Raw genomic sequence first — 17,375 nt, forward strand, 5'->3', positions numbered from 1 at the left:
TAAGTTTGAAAAGTATTTTTTTTTTAATACAATAAAAGATAGAATTATATAATATTTAAAGATTTCAAATGTCCATTTATTCGGTGCTAATATAATTATCTTAGAAATGTTTGCTGATAGTAACAAATATAGGACTAATCTTATCATCGACCGACACTTATTTATATACAATAGATTTACAACAACGCAAGATACAAAATGAAATATCGAATAATGAATAAAATATGCGTTAATATATCGTAAGGTATTCGCGATAAAATTAAATTTTATTGTAATATAAAACAATTTCTCATATTATGACAGTCGATCACAAAATAATGGCTGCATAATTATATTTTTATCATTCCCAACGACTCTTCCGTACTCTTTTCCGTTCCGTTTTGTTGTCTGATTCAGAAGAATTCGAGGTTTGGTTGTCTTTAGGTCGATCTACACTAGGTTTTGGGGGCACTGGCGGTGGTGGCGGCATTATAACCGAAGGTGGTGTGATAGTTTGTTCCCACGTATGATCCGACGACGCTCGGAACTAAAACAAATAAATAAAAATTCAAGAAAACAATCATTTATATTGGTTGTACTAAATATCAATAGAAAGTATAACGAGAGTATATTATTTTACTTGTGAATTATATTGGCTTCGGAAAGCAGCTTTCATAGCAGAAAGACGATCACTGCCTGGACCGTGTCTTTCTAATTTTTTAACAACTTCACTTATATCTTTGGATCCTTGCGAAGTGCCGCTGGTCTAAAGTTAAAAGTCATCCGATAAAGAACTCCATGAACGAATAAGTCTCGATTTTATTCATATATTATTTAAAACAATCGACAAATACCGTATTCGTTGAAGTATCAGGTCTTTCTCTGAAACCAAGTCCAGCACCACCAACATTCAAACTTTTACCTTTTCCACCTTTAAATCTGGACTTTCTGAACCAAGCACTTTGCATGGCCAAATCCATTAAGCTTTTAGGAACTTCCTGATTTGCACCTTCAAGATTCCTTACTAAATGACCGGCAAATTCTTTATCTTTTTCCGTCACAAGAGTATATGCAGTACCCTTTTCTCCTGCTCGACCTGTTCTACCTATTCTATGAGTATGCGTATCAATATCACGTGCTACGTCATAATTCACGACTGTCTTTATATGTGGAATGTCCAAACCACGAGCTAAGGTAAAATAATTTTATTATAATCATTTTTATCAAGAAAAAGTATTTTTAAAGAAAAAAAGAAATTAAATTACCAGCTACATCAGTAGCTACTAAGGTGCTGACATCCTTTTTTTTAAACGCTGTAATAACTTTATTTCTTTCAATTTGGTCCATATCACCATGCAAAAGTAAAACATCAAATTCTTTTAACTTAAGATTATTGGCAAGCTCCTCTGCATTCAACTGATAAAGAAAAAAAAAATTAGATATACGCGTACTCGTTATTATATTTAATGATTGAATAATACATCTAATGCTCTTACCTTTTTGGTCACAAAGATTAATAAACTTCCAGCACTTAAAAACTCTACAAGATTATGTAATAACCAAGACCATTTACCAGAAGGATTATTATGAAACATTATGACATGTTGAGTTACATCTGTATTGGCTTCTCCAACATCTCCCTGAACTATCCTTACTGGATCTGTTAAAACGTCTCTAGCAAGTTTTTCGACTTTCTTCTTAAATGTGGCGCTAAAAAGTAGCGTTTGTCTGTCTGGTCTAACATGATTACATATCGATCGCACTTGAGGCTCTGTAAAAAAAAATTAACAAACGAAAATTTGATTTTAATTTTAATTTAAATAAATTTACTTACCAAATCCCATATCAAACATTCGATCCGCTTCATCCAATACCAAAAATGTGACCCTTGTTAAATTTGTTGCTTTCATTTTGACCAAGTCGATCATTCTACCAGGTGTGGCAACAACTATTTCAGCACCAGCTTCTAAAGCTTTACTTTGTTCCCATTTACTACCACCCCCGTAACAACAACAGACTTGTATGTTATACACTTTACCAAACTTCTTTGCTTCTTGATAAATCTAAATAGGATATGATTTATATTTATTTCAATTATGTAAATATGTTGTTAATATATCTTCCTTAATGTAAAAAATTAAATCACCTGTTGAGATAATTCTCTAGTTGGTGCCAAAATAAGACCAATAGGACCATCTCCAGTTTTTAATTCTCTCTGGTCCATGATATGAACTAACATTGGCCATATGAAAGCTGCTGTCTTTCCACTACCAGTTTTTGCAATACCTATAATATCTCGTCCACTTAAAGCAGCAGGGACAGCTTGAGCTTGAATTGGTGTGGGTTGTGTATACTCATTCTTTCGAATGGCTTTTATCAGAGCATCGTCAAATCCAAAATGTCCGAAACTAGTGACAGGATTCGGTGGCGAAGGTCCCGATACTTTTATACCCAAAGTCTTTCTTAAATCATCAATTTGTTGCTTACTTAAATTTGCAATTTCTTCATGTACATTATAAAAATTTTTTTCAAAAGACTCATATTCTATTTCACTATGATCAACCGCTGGTAATGGATCAATCTCTTTTTTTTTGGGAGGTGCTATAGGATTTCCATCTTCATCATATTCGATCTCCTGATCAGACTCTTCTTGTTGTAATCCAGCAGTAGGATTTTCTTCCATATACCTTATAAAATTAGTAATCACTATTTGATATTCTTCTTTGATATTTTTTTGAAAAAATTCAATAGCTTGCTCTTTACCTATAATAGCTCTCTTCATCGTCCTCCCCATCTATATCTGCTCTAAATCCTTTAGACTTGTCTTCTTTACGATCTTCTTCTGCTAACTGAGCTTCATAATTATTTTTCTTAACTTCTGCATCAATACCTGCCATAAAAGCATCTAAAGGATCTTCTTCGCTATCGCTATCTTCTTTTGGTGTTGTCTTTTTCATTAAGTCGTATGTTGGCGATCCAGGTGCAGGTATATACTCCAAGGAGGATGTAGGAGGATCATCATCGTCTTCAAAATATCTATTGTATGAATATAATAATAAGATTTATATTTATAATAAATTAATAATTATCGATTATATAACATTTTACTTACTCTTCTTCAGTTTTGCTACGTTTCTTTGGCATACCCCAACAAGCAGATAAAGCATTTTCAGTAATAGAGTTCATAGTGTGATATCCTTGTTTACTCAGTACTGAATTTGGTGGAGGAGGAGGTATATTGGAACCACTTCGTTTGGTTCCTGTCATTTGAAAACCAGGGAATCCAAAACCCTTAGGTTTATTACCACCACCACGGTGATAACTCATAATTATTTCTATTAAAATTAAATGAAAATAAAAAGAAAGCACCAACTATTAATTGTAAGGTTAACCTCTTAATAAAAGCACGAATATGTAACTTTTTATTTAGTAAATGTAAAGCAAAAGTATAATTTCATTCATAGACATTATAAATATATTATTATTAATTTCAATATTTAAAAATATTAAAATATAATAAATCTATAATTTTTCTTTCATGTAAACACAGCTCTAATAAGGTTAGAATAATCTTAGAATTAGCTATGACACAAACATCGTAAAACACATTCTATATAATTTCTTTATTCACTATCTAACAATCAGAAATTATATTTTTAGAGTGATACATATATATATGCGTGTATAACAACCACCTTAGACAGCAATATCACGTATGGATTTATTTGCATTAAGAACAACTCAACTTCGTATCGAACGTGTAGAATGAATGCAGGATGCATCTGTCACGAAAACTCGAAGACAGTGCTGCCACCATAAGGTAATAAAAAGGTAGCATGTCACATCGATTTTAAACATAAAATTTAAGGCTGTTTATCGCTTCTCGTTCTATAATGATTTACACCAACAATGAATAATGATATAATTTTTGAACAATTCTGATGAACAAGATCTCATTTTAAAAATGAGAATTTTTGAAAACACATTATTTTCTTTAAATAATGCGTTTTAAAAGAAGTGTTTTTTCGACGATAGTTTATGCATAAAAATAAAGCTTTTTCAAAACTTGGAGAAAGTGGAGTTCTTACTTAAACCCTTATACTTAAAATAAGATCTTGTTCCTCAAAATTGGTCAAGAATTATGCCTGGACTTATTACTCTTTTCGACATTTTTCGAATGGAAACATTTCTTACAGTGGCGCCCTCCGAAATCTGCGACAAAAGATAGAAGCTCTTAACCCCACTACTGACTGCCATATAAACGCTAGTGTGGTTATGTTTATATCCGTGGAGTAAATAATAGCTTCCTTGTGCGTACAAAGAGAACAAGAAAAACAATCGAACGTTCGATTGACTTTGATATTTATCAATCCAGTCGTCTTTCGCCTTCCAACGAGTGAACATCGGATCGGTAATACAGGAGTATATAATCCGAGAATAATACAAGATAATACAGGAATTTATTATCTCCCAAGTGTTAAGCTGGTAAAACAATCAACTACTTCTATCGACAAAAAGGTAAGTAATTCAAATATTTATTAATACCTCCAAAGTGAAAGTTCGTCAGTAAAATAAAAATATATCGACTAATAAAACAGGAATTTATTATTACTGATAGAAAAGGTCAAATAGGAATTTACCATTGCTCATCGATAAAAACAGAGTTATTATTATGAAAGAGTCGGTAAACCGTTATCTATCATTATCGATTAGTAAAACAGAGATTTAGTCTTATTGGTCGCATTTTACATCAATAAAGCAGATATCTACTATTGTCGACAATACTTTAATCAAATATTTAAGTACTTGAAAGCAGGCATCCGTATGTGACCAGGAATTTAAATAGTAAATGTAAATTATTCTTGAAAGTTAGACATTGACTTACGATTTATATATATTCTTTCGAACAAAGCACCATTAGATACGAAGAACGTATATATACGCTTATAATATGCGTAGTATATTATTCAATTCGTATTTAATAGTATCTGAATTTCAATGTCTGAAAAGTAACCATCATGAAATTATATCATGTTTTACAATCCATCACAATTGAATATTAATCTTTTCACTTTCAAATATTTTTTTTTATCTATTTATCCTATAAGTAAACATATTATATGTACATTTAAACTATAGAATTTCTAAGAAAAATTCAAGATAAATTACTTGTTATTTACAAAGGAAAATATTTTATTTGCTGTAATAAAATACATCATTTCCTACTTTGAAACTTATAAAACAGAAAAATCAATCGAACGATTTAAACACTCCAACACCCAATTATCAGCAATATGTTTCGACCTTGGAAAACCTTCGATCTTGGTTTTTTCACAAGTGCGCCGAAGCGAAAATAAAATAAATATTATTTTAGTATACACACAATATATACGCACACAAAACAATGAATACTACTCGTACACAAATAAAGCTATTACATCTACGTATTACTGCGCCGCTTAGTGTTTCATAGGTAGAACTAAAATTTAAGCGTGCGTTTTACATTAGAGCAGTGGTATCCAACTTGTGGCCCTCAGACCTCATATGGTCCAATAAAGCAAATAATATGGCCTAGAATAAATTTCCTGTGGTAGATTAATACAACGACCCGAATATAATCGTTTTATGGAAAAAATTTCGATGGCCGCGGACACCACGTGGTGATAGGATTAAAGCAGCAATACTTTATAAGTGAAAACATGTTTAGTGTTTTATTGCGAAGATAATGTGACTAAAAACTAAAAAAAAAAAAAGAAATTTTTATATTTATTATATATTTACTATATTGTATTTTTTATTTTTTATATGCGATTTTTTACTCAATGCGATCCATATTACCAAGAAGATTGGACACCACTGCGTTAGAGCTTGGAGATCGTAAAACCAGCATGATTGACTCACATAACGTATATTTTATATGGTATTAAAGCTCAATTCACATTGATAATGTTAACACGTTATAAGCCGTCAATATATTCTGTAATAGAAAAAATAAATATTTATTTATTTTATTATAAATTTTTAGTAGTGGCAAGTGCAAGTACAATATAATATAGATGTTATTAAATGTTACATCGACGGTTTGTAATGTAACAACTTTATATGCAATATGAATCCAACTTAATACTATATGATATAATGGCGAACTAGTTTATAACCAATTTATTTGATTTTACACAAAAATAATGATCTTGTTATTTCGATCATTTATTTGAGTTTATTCATTTGAGTATTTCAGTTAATCTTGATATGTTAAATTTAACATTTAAATTTGAAAAAATGAGAGGACACTTAAAATTGTTCACATTTTATTAAAAAGAAGTTAATATCTATTTTGTTATTATTATTATTAATGTAAGAAAGAATTTTTGGGTATTCTAAAATATGTTATTAAAGAATTAAAGAATACATCTTAGGTTCAGTGCAAATATCTTAACTCAAAAATAATAAAGACATAGCATTTTTTATAACATTGATCGCTGTTTATATGTACCTCAGCATTCATTATACATATAGAGTAAAAACTGTGGCAGGACTAGCTAGCTATAATCTAACACCATATTCCAATCTATAGAATCTATTTAATTTGTATTGCACCAAGATTTTGATTGGGTTTGATATGACCTGTAAAGTATATACTTTCAGTTTAATTAGTTAATTTTTATTACAATGCAAAGCACTGTGATAATTTTAGTTACTTTACTTGGCACTTGCAAAATACATTAAACTATATTGTGCGAAGAAAAACAATATTCTCTCCTTTGTTTTATTGATGTAATGAAATACAAGTATTATTTCTTAAGATTTTGTTTATGTCTCATCTTATATATATTTTTGTTTTTAATATTTTAATAATAACTAATGCTAATTAATTATTTATAGACAACTATTTTCATATTTAAATACAATTGTTTATTTGTTAATTATTATATAACTCCTATGTTCTTATCTAACAAATAAGAATCAAGAGTTGCTATGTTCACATGTACCGACAAAGTTCTATCTTTTATAGATCACAAAGCAGCAAAAGGATATTATAATTATCATATTATTTGACAATCTATGAAAGATAGTCAACATTAAGTTATTAATGTTACAATAGCATAATATGTACAGGAACCTAAGAGGTGGGATGGTATGGGCGGCTTCACTCAACGGAATGCAACATTTCTTTTAACGTCTGGTATCTTGTAAGCGATGTTGACAGAAATATTTCTTTGATGATATTTAACAGAAAACTTATTTCTCATAGATACAAATTATAAAATTACAATACTTCTATATTACATTGTAATAGTTCAAATAACTTAAGCAACATATGTGTATACGTATTTTCTTTAAATACATTTATAAAAAATTATTGCAAAATGTCCATATTTACCAACTTCATGCGAGCAGTATATAAAAACCTGTTAAAGAATTTATAACATAGAAGTATTGCTCTAAGTTACAATAACAATAATTATTTTTATTTCGAGTATCCATAATTTGGCATATAAACTACATGATGGCGTATCTGTATTAATATAGTATTTTAAACTATTGCACAGCAAAGACAATTATTTTAATACTGATTGAAAGGATACGTTATCAGTACTGTAATGCACTTATACGCTGTTTTTTATACCCGTTTAGATTAAATATCTTCATGATTTTTAAGTATATTCAAGTATAAATAAAAAAGAAATTTTTTAAAGAAACCTATCTTATGCTTACATATTTAATTGAAACATGTAATATTGATTTAATAGGAGATCAATCATTTTACTTGTAATATATTATAATAGTAATCTTACAATAAAAGTAAGATGGTTTTTGATGAATTTAAAATAATTATAGTAATATCAAATGTTTGTTGAAAATAATTACATATTCATGTATATCATAAGACAGGCTACTTTAAATACATGAAATAATTTATTAAATCATTGATTTATTATGACATTTTCTGATTTTTCTTAAACATACGAAATTGCGGAATACTCCAGCATCAATTTCACAAAGTGAAGTCTAAATTCACAATTAATTTGAATCATAGTCCTTTTTATTTAATAGAGCGTTTTGTACTATATGGGTTTACACAACAATATACGTATGTGCATGTACATACATACCGTACATTGTACATTTGTGATATATACCTTATAGCTTCAAACACAGATACATACCCCATTATTTTATTTACACAATTAAAAAAAGAACATATTTTATTTATTTCCACAATTCTATAAAATTTCAAGTGAATACCCATAGATATCTAGTACTTTCACTTTTTTATAATTGAAAACCAAACTAACACATTTGAAAACAATTTATATTTAATATATCTAAAAATGTAGATATATATATATATATATAGAGAGAGAGAGAATCGACGATTGACTAGTATCTTACTAGTAAATTGCATTTATATTCTTTACTTTTATAGCTATGTCTTTGTGTGGCACCTTTCATATATATTTGTCCGAATATATACTTACAGGTTTATCCTAATTTTGTTTTTAATGTTTGATCAATAAAAATATGCGAGAACATTTTACTTTTAACCAAAAATAAAATGTTAGTCTCTTTTGTTAATAAATAATTTAATTTTTTTTTTTTTTTTTTTTTTTTTTTTACTTTGAAAACTAATCATTATATCTTATATTACTGCTTGAAAAATTTCATAAATTGCACAAAATCTTTTCTTGTACAAAATAATGACTTTATACTCAAAAAATTGATTTTAATAATACAGCACTATAGAATTCTATTTGACTAGTTTTAAGAATCACTAGATTTTAATCACTTGTGAATTATTGGTTATTCATAGGAAAAGCTGCATAATATTTGAATAAAAGAATTACATAAAGTTATCAATAAAATATGTTATTCAATTTTCAATAAAAGTACTTTCTACTTCCCAAAATATTGTCTAAATCTTGAATTATAAGTTATTTGGACATCCATTAGATATTTTTAGTATATTTGTAATTAGTTGATAAAATGAAAAAAAAATAGTTCATTATGAAATTAATAGAATATTAAAATAAAGCTATAATATTCTAATATCCCTAAATAAAAAATGCAGCTTACAACCGATGATCTAACATTGCTTATTTCAACTTCATGTTATTTTCGCTTGTACGGAACAATATTGGAGATCGTGATCAACTTGATAAGTTTCTTGCAACTTATGATCACAGTTTTTAACAACTCTAGTATTGCACAGTGTGATAAAAAGAAAGTTTAAAACCATATCAATCATAATGTCTGTTACCAATAGATATACTAAATATCCAGTATGTTTAAATTATTAATTAATGTGATACACAAACAATCTGGATGATGTTACTGAAAAATTGTTGCATTCTGTTGATTCCTGTAGTGGGCTTTTAAAGACTAGCATACTCGCCCGGATTAATGGTTACTTCAAAATTATCTTCTATAAGATAAATATTTGCTTCCTTTGCAATTTAAACTGTAAATAAGATATACTGATCAGAGTTGTAACTATTATTATATGTATGAATTTGTGTTTAGCATCAGGCATAACTTTTTGTTTGAGTGCTTTACATTGTATGTAAAATTGCTAAGTATAATCCATATGTAGTTCTAGCATTATTAGTATAATTTACATCTGTATATACGCGAGCGCGCGCGCATGATGTATGTATATGTGTAATTTTGTATCATGTATAATTTAACACCCAAGGGCATTACATGATCAAAGTTATAACAAAGCATTGTTTTGTAGTCCTCAAACACATTTTAACACATCATATTTTATGCAATTTAAACTTCAAAATAAATTTTCAGTGCACAAACAGTATTGTATATTATGGTGTTTTTAAAATATATTATCTTAAACGTTCTGTCAATATTTCTGACAAAATTAAATATCATTTAATAATATAATTTTAATTATATAAAATAAATAAATAAATATACGAATATTCTTTTTCACAGAAAAAATAAAAAGTTAGAATCACGAAACAGCTATTTATTGAAATAAATTAGATTTAATATAAAATATAACTGCCAAGTTATATTATATTAAAGATTTTCACGATTAAAAAGATATAATTTCTAATGATCGTTATTTGAGTATTTCGATTTTTTATACTGAATGTACACCGAAAATAGAAGTATTTACAATTACGCTCAGCCTACTGCAATTTGTAAATTATACGTCCTAAAAATTAAAAAAAATGTATCATGTCATAAATAACGATAATTTAATTGAAAATGTGGTTTTAAAACAATATTTTACGCGATCACATACCAAAATAATATAGTGCTGTGCTTCTCTTATAAAATAACAATGAATATCCATCCCTTTCAGCAAAGTCTTTAAGTTCTAATGAGCATCTCGGATTACTATGAAGGCTGTATTCTTCCAAGAAAGTATCACACTCCCAGTTGGCTGTGGTAGAATTGTCTTGATTGTAATATAAGCAAAGACTTGGGAAATTCTGAACACTAATTCTCACGATTCTCTGCTAACTACCGTAGTATCTGGTATAGGTCTAAATCTGCGACACCTGAAACGTTAAATACATATGGATGAATATACAAATAAACAATTGATAAATATGTGTGTGTGTGTGTGTGTGTGTGTGTGTGTGTATTCTTCTTAACACAAAATAGTGTAATTATATTTGTAATTATCTAGTGATATAAAATAATGGGCTCGTAGATTATATTATACCTAGCATTATTTTCCGCTACATGAGGTGGAAGAGTTGCTGGCGGCGGTGGAGGTTGAGCGTTTTGTGGACCACTGCTATCAGAATCATTATCACTGCTTTCTTCTGTTCTTTTACCACCTTCTCCTAACAGATGCGAAGGTACACCTCTAGGGAAGCATCTTGGTAATACTTCAGAATTTGGCCTCATCCTACGTTGTGGTCTTTGAAATCGTAAATTTAGTTGACTGGCATCTGTTACATACTTTTCACTTTGTCTTCGACGGCGTAATGCTGGTGTACAACCAGTTAAATTGTCATCTTCCGCCGAACTAGCCGATGTTAAAGGTGACATATTTGGTCTTGCATCAGGTAAAGTAGCACAACGACGAAGTGCAGGTGCCTCCATATGTACTGTCAAGGGTTTACCTTTGATAGCTAAAATTTAGTAGCATTAGTATTGATAGATTTGTATGTAATATTAATTGCAAAAATCAACGCATATTTAGTACTAAATAAAGATTTGTTCTCTCTCTCGTAATTAATAATAAGATGAAATTAGATTATTGAAATGATAAATAATATGATGAAAGCATTGCAATGTAAGTTTCAAATCATTAAGCCAATGATGTGATAATATAAAATAATATAAGCTAACTTTTTAATTAATATAAGAAAAGTATACCTTTTCAATAGATTGCTTTCTAATATATAAATATTTTTTTTAAATAACATGTATAAGATTATTAATATTCTAAAATTGTATCAAGTTAATACACTATTATACCTAATATTAAGCAAGTATTATTTAAGAATAATTTAATTATCTCTATTTGCAAGATATTTCCATTTTTCTTAGCAGGGAAATCTTAAAAATTATTCTTGCACTACAACACATTATGTCTTCATTAAATGTTACTAAAAATATTTAATTTCTTTTTCTGATCTATCGTAGATATAGAAATCGAAGATATCGTAATTCGATCAAATACGGAGAAAACTTTAAACTCGTGTACTAGTTAACACGATATATAAAAAATTATCATATATCATGAAAAAGCATTTTACTAACTAGTTTCTCTTTCCTTAGTTACAACCACGGGTGCTGGTGATTTTTCTACTTCACTTCCTGTTCCAGTCCTAGTATTTGGTGTATTAGTTTCAGGAGTTGATTCGGATAATGAACATTTAGGACTCTTCACTGGTATTGGTATTTTACTGTGAATACTATACGTTCTGCAAGGTGTTTCCTTCTCCTTATTGTCCTTATATTCACGCAGTAATGGCACTGAGTTTGAAACAGTGGTTACGGCAGTGGTAGCACCAGACTCTTTATTCTGAATATTGTTAATAGGTACCCGACTTTCATTTGCATCGTAATAAACTGATGGTTCTTCAGGCCCTGGATTTGGGCTAGCTGGACTACCTGCAGTACCATTCGTTAATTTTCCTGTGAATTAAATGAATTAAATTAAGTTGAGGAATAAAGCTTTTATCAATAGAAAACTGAAGATTAATTTCAGACAATTATCTGTAATGTGTAGAATTAGACATTTTTTTTCAAATTAATAGGAAATTAATACGTTTATTGTTCAACTCACTTTGTAGTGGTTCCCTATCTGCACTTGTTTGTATTACTGTAGCTCCTCCAGTTGCATCTACTACTCTAATTTCAAGCTTTCCTGCTACAGCTTCTTCTTCTTCATCGCCAGCAGGAGTGCTTGGCACAGTGTTATGAGGTGAAAAAGCAACAGCAGGTACACTAGCTCTCCTTGGTGGTGGATTTTGTCTTGGCTCATCATATCTTGTAGCAATGTTTCTCATAACATCTACTTCGTAAAATAAGTCATCAAATGCAGCTTGTTGAACCTATTAAAAGGACGTTAGGATATTGTATAACTATTAATACAAAATGATATCACACAGAGATGATATAATAAAAGAGATTATATAATGTAATATATAATTATACATACCAATGGAGCTTCAAGATGGCTGCGAACATGCGGTGCTAATGTAGGAACGCTCCAAGCACGTGGAAGAGCTCCTTGAAGTTCTGGATATTTCTCTATACCAGCAATATTTAAACATCTATGTGGAACTACCGGACGTGGAGAATCTTCACTTATACGCGATAAAGCTGTTGGTACTACCACATGCTGTTGTACTGTATTTGATGAACTACTTGGGTGTGGACCTGCTGCTTTTGTATCAGGTGGTACTGGTATTGAAGTTGTTGTAGTATTAGCTTCATTAGCAGCTGTCTGGATAAACAAAAGGTATATAAAAAAAAATGAACAAAAGCTAAAAGGAAGAAATGTTATTACATGTAATATTTTCCATTAAATTCATTAAATTCCGTATGATTACATTAAAATATTTGTTGCAAAAACAATATCAAATTTCGACTAATTATTTTAGTACTATAATCATAGCTTATTATACACCCCATACATATTTATATTTTAAAAATGTAATTAATACTTTGCTCCTACTATATTTTATTAGTAAGCACAGTAGAACACATGCAATAAACTTACATTAAAAATTGTATACTTTATCCCACTACTTTATACACATAAGAACACCTTTCTTGATACTGTATTTTTTTATTACATTATGATATTTCTTTAAATTTGGAACAAAGTTTTGAAGAACATTGCAAGAAAATAGTAAAATGTTTCGTGTACTATCATCTTCTAACAGAAGGCAAATGAATCATATATAGAATAAATTATAAATGTATATTAATGCATGACCATAGGTATTCTATTTGCATGGATTAATCAAATAGAACATCCTGTATATATTTGTTAATACGGGTCATGCATTAAACTGTATTTTTCTATGATTACACTTGCATTATTAATCTTGATATACATGTAACTCTAATCCAAAGAAATGAAATTATTAACATATACGTAAAAGGAGAGGCTATAGCATTTTGAACTCAAAACGACGGTAATCAAGAACTTGATTTGGCAGTACAGCAGGTGTCAAGCGAGGATGTTGATATAGGGCAGACATGGCTAGAATATAACAGATACTTCCATCAATTATCGAAATTGTATTATTTAAAAAATTGAAAGATAATATCTGATGTAAATATAAAACACGCGAACGTGTAAGCCGCACTAATAAAAAAACAAATATTTAAAAATTACATCCACATATATAGAATCTAAATGAAATTTCTGTGAGTAAATGTATTCTATTCGCGTCTGACCTTCTGAACAAAATAATAGATCTAATACTCACCTGTGGAACCAAAGATGGTGGATTCGTACCCTTATGTTCGGGACTTTGTAAATTTTCACCTTTCCATTCATTATCTGTTTCTTCAGAATCATCGAATTGCGATTTCCATTGTGAAGCTAATGTTAATCCACCACCACCTTTTGTCACTTGTTGTAAGGCTGACACATTGTCGTCATCTATCTGCGCAAACTGCGTAATGGAGCAATCCCGTACAGTAGCACGTCCTGCTCTTCCTTGCTGTCGCCCATCTGTTCTTCTTCTTGGTTCCCGTCGTAATGGTTCCCTCTGTTCAGTAACCTGCTAATCATATATAAGATAGCAGGGGTACCTGCTTACAAAATAAAGAAATACTTCAAGTGCAGAGACTGAAAAAAAGGTTAATACTAAAGTGTTTTACTACCATGGAAATGCTTTAATGTGATGCATATAAATAATTAATTTTTTTATATAGTTATTGGTACAGAAATACATGTAAAGAAAATAATATACATAAAGACACATGTGAAACGTCATGCTGTATACATACGGGACTTTGATTTCCTATGTATTTTGTATTAGTCACATCATATGAGCAGTAAGACGCATCCACTTCAGTTTGTACACGTGGACTTGGTGGTTCACCAGAAGTTTTTTCTGGAGCAGTAGCAACACGCAAACGGGCAAACGTTGCGCCACTTGCAGATTTTCTTAATGGAGTTACTGCATTTGATATTACTTTAGAACGAGGAACTTCAGAAGCTGAACAAGCAGACGCCATTAATGCATCACCTTCATTGTCCAGTTGCTTTTCTACTGTTGTAGCAGGAGTTTGTGGTTCTACTGCCATTGATAAAGCACGCCTTTTTTTCGGAGAACCTAAAGAAAGGAAAATTATGTTATAGTAATAATAAAATAATTTAAATTATCACAGATATACAAAAAAGGTCTACCAACCTTGAACTACAGGAAGAATTGCAGTATTCTGTGTACCAGCCTGAGTATTATCTGTTGTAGGTATTGTTGCATTACAATTTTTATCTCGACCATGATTACTAATAGCTGATGCAAATGGTACTGGAGAACTTTCAACTTCACGTTGTCTGTTCCTTCTACATACACTTTCATAATCCATCAGTGCCTTTCAAGGATATCATAATATATATGTTATTATTAAAATTAAAATTAGAAACATATGAATGTAAAGTATGAGACTGAGTATACTAGATTATTCATTGTTTGTGCTTGGCTACTTAAGCTCTATTTGTTTAATAAATTTAATAAAAAATAAAAGAATTTATCTTCCCAAACGGGAGTAAGTGATTCTATACTGTTCTTTTGTAATCATACTAGTCTCTAATATACGAATATTTGTATATATAAAACAGGCATAATTTTCTGTCATATTACTAGTAATACTATACTGATTTTAGTCTTATTATAAACTGTAAAAATAATTTTAACTACATTTCTTACATCTAACTCTTTTCGGTTGTCTGGTTCAACATTTTCTTGGTTGTTTGTATCTACAGTTGGTATGGTTGGAGGCTGATTAATAGCAGTTGCTGTTGTAAGTGCAGGAGGAACAGTAACTGTAGGTAATGATCTGGTAGTTGATAAACCTTCATTAGCTATCAATGGTCTTTCCCAATCATAAGGATCATTTGGTTTCACACATCTACGTTTCATGCATCGTTCAAACAAACCAGCTAACATTGCATAATCTGGTTCATCTGCATATCCCAGACTCTATAAAATATGATCGTGTTAATTTCATTTTGTAAAAATATGTATTATAAAAAATATGTATATTTCTATTTACTATAAAGACTTTTTAATGAATATTATTTATAAAAAAAAATATCACATTTATATGTTTAAAAATCCTATCATTTATAAATAAGTTTTATATGTACATCTATTAAATAATAATTTTGTAGTGTTGGAATACTATTACATGTATAGAGATTAAGGTATTGCAGAGATAAGCAGATCTACCTTTTTAATAGACATATTTAACTTGTATTAATTTGAAAAAGATACCTGAATATGTTCCAAAAACAGGCGTAGGTCAGATGGGAGATGCTTTAAAAGTAAGCGGTGGTCATACTTTTCTTTCATAAAACCCACCTATAAAACATATAACACTGTATGACTATTAATTTTAAAAATACTTACATAAGATATATGTACATCTTGTACTATGAGCATAAAATTTGAGTATCAACTAACTTGTTCTTTGTCTTTTATTTTACGCCATGGTAGTTGACCATTAACGAATTCTACAAGCATGTAAAACAAAGACCACAAATCGTCATGTCGTCCCATTTCTTTGTTCTTATGTGCATTAACAGATGCATACCGGACGGTTCCTCTAAACCCTGCAGCAGCACGGGGTGGTCTAACTTCACCAGTACCCGTTGTAAACTGGCGGGCTAGACCAAAATCTAACATATATACCAACCTAGCATTGTATGATTGGCGTCCAATAGAAAAATTTGACTGTAAACATAAATGTAATAAATAATTGCTTTAATAAGAATTCAGGAGACAAAAAAAAATATATGCGAATGTAAAGATAGGGAAATAAGTAAATGAAATATTAAAAATATTAAGGACACTTACAGGTTTAATATCTCTATGAAGAAAGCCTACTTGATGTATACTTTCTATTGCTTTCAAAATTTGAAGACCTAGTCGTAAAGTAGTTGATAATGAAAAAGCACCTCTTGGCTGCGCTCGTCTTAATTCAGCTAAATTTTTGCCTTGCAATTGCATTACAACGTAATTAAATCGATCGTTACGACCACAGCCTATAAATCTGCAAACATGTTCTTTACCTGAAACAGAGCAATATATATATTAAAAATATCTTTATTTTATATATGGTTCAAATCTGTATTGTAAAGATTCATTGGTATAATCAATGTAACAATACAGCCGTAGAAATATCCCAGAAATACATTATTTTATAAGCAAGCATATAAATATTAAAGGAATATAGGAGGGTATTCTATACTGACCCTGCAGTTTTTTCAATACAGCAACTTCCATTTTAAGAACCTGTTTAGGCTGACGTGCGGATTCCACTTTAAGAGCAACCTGCTCTTTTGACATTAAATCTAGGCCTTCGTATATTTCACCAAATCCGCCACCCCCTATTTTTTTAACCTATAGTATATATATTACACCTTAGTCTGTGCACTATACCAAACTATTTAGAAAAGACTACAGAGATATAGTCTTTTAAATGTTCTTTTTACTGCTATTTACAAAAGAGATAAAACTCAAAGACTAAATTCTAGAATTGGAAGACGAAACAACTCAAAAGCATAATGCAGTTCATAAAGTACTACTTTTTAAAAAGCCTTCTTAAACAAAACAAGTTTGTTTCTTAATCAATTTGCAGTTAATAAGACCCAAGAAAAAAACGTGCAAAGTTTACGTTCTCTAAAGTCGAGAGAACGCGTTAAGACGAAAAACGATAAAAAAAAA

At 29.8% G+C, this 17,375-nt stretch overlaps 2 protein-coding genes and 1 long non-coding RNA gene across 10 annotated transcripts in view; 1 reads left to right on the forward strand and 2 right to left on the reverse strand.

Moving 5' to 3' along the window:
* Positions 1-54: 54 nt before the first annotated feature.
* Positions 55-3,801, reverse strand: LOC122627289 (ATP-dependent RNA helicase DDX42). 2 transcript variants are annotated; one of them, XM_043808347.1, is made up of 10 exons: positions 3,675-3,801; positions 3,092-3,314; positions 2,743-3,015; positions 2,126-2,666; positions 1,814-2,042; positions 1,476-1,750; positions 1,245-1,395; positions 834-1,168; positions 620-745; positions 55-526 (listed from the first exon to the last, which is right to left on the reverse strand). In XM_043808347.1, exons 2-10 carry the CDS (start codon positions 3,304-3,306, stop codon positions 341-343), a joined length of 2,331 nt encoding a protein of 776 aa, XP_043664282.1. In that variant the 5' UTR covers positions 3,307-3,314; positions 3,675-3,801; the 3' UTR covers positions 55-340. The 2 variants fall into 2 exon arrangements, with proteins under 2 accessions (XP_043664282.1, XP_043664291.1); XM_043808356.1 differs by having other exon boundaries at positions 3,092-3,731.
* Positions 3,802-4,186: 385 nt separating this feature from the next.
* LOC122627305 lies at positions 4,187-8,585 on the forward strand. The gene is made up of 2 exons (XR_006326830.1): positions 4,187-4,497; positions 5,825-8,585. It is a non-coding gene; the product is annotated as an uncharacterized LOC122627305 (long non-coding RNA).
* LOC122627262 (tau-tubulin kinase homolog Asator) overlaps positions 5,303-17,375 on the reverse strand; it is a 16,594-nt gene continuing 4,521 nt past the window's right edge. For 2 of the 7 annotated variants that reach the window (XM_043808299.1, XM_043808326.1), the window contains exons 3-15: positions 16,904-17,051; positions 16,506-16,720; positions 16,113-16,382; positions 15,924-16,010; positions 15,357-15,629; positions 14,838-15,021; positions 14,431-14,759; positions 13,905-14,204; positions 12,623-12,910; positions 12,248-12,515; positions 11,719-12,096; positions 10,670-11,084; positions 10,175-10,502 (exon numbers count right to left, since the gene is read on the reverse strand). In XM_043808299.1, the coding sequence (XP_043664234.1) occupies positions 10,448-10,502; positions 10,670-11,084; positions 11,719-12,096; positions 12,248-12,515; positions 12,623-12,910; positions 13,905-14,204; positions 14,431-14,759; positions 14,838-15,021; positions 15,357-15,629; positions 15,924-16,010; positions 16,113-16,382; positions 16,506-16,720; positions 16,904-17,051 (3,210 nt within the window). In that variant the 3' untranslated portion in view covers positions 10,175-10,447. Of the gene's footprint in view, positions 5,957-9,225; positions 9,440-9,954; positions 10,154-10,174; positions 10,503-10,669; positions 11,085-11,718; positions 12,097-12,247; positions 12,516-12,622; positions 12,911-13,904; positions 14,205-14,430; positions 14,760-14,837; positions 15,022-15,356; positions 15,630-15,923; positions 16,011-16,112; positions 16,383-16,505; positions 16,721-16,903; positions 17,052-17,375 lie in introns of those variants that run through there. The other 5 variants (XR_006326822.1, XR_006326821.1, XR_006326820.1 and 2 more) reach the window with 5 other exon arrangements.

Source organism: Vespula pensylvanica, chromosome 1, assembly GCF_014466175.1.
Source record: "Vespula pensylvanica isolate Volc-1 chromosome 1, ASM1446617v1, whole genome shotgun sequence".
Taxonomy (NCBI): Eukaryota; Metazoa; Arthropoda; class Insecta; order Hymenoptera; family Vespidae; genus Vespula; species Vespula pensylvanica.

Coding starts and splice junctions, on each gene's coding strand:
- LOC122627289 (XM_043808347.1), bottom strand. CDS start 3,306: ATGAGTTATCACCGTGGTGGTGGTAATAAACCTAAGGGTTTTGGATTC. Junction 1,396..1,475: donor TAATCTTTGTGACCAAAAAG/GTAAGAGCATTA, acceptor TTTCTTTATCAG/TTGAATGCAGAGGAGCTTGC. Junction 527..619: donor GAAGCCAATATAATTCACAA/GTAAAATAATAT, acceptor TATTTGTTTTAG/TTCCGAGCGTCGTCGGATCA.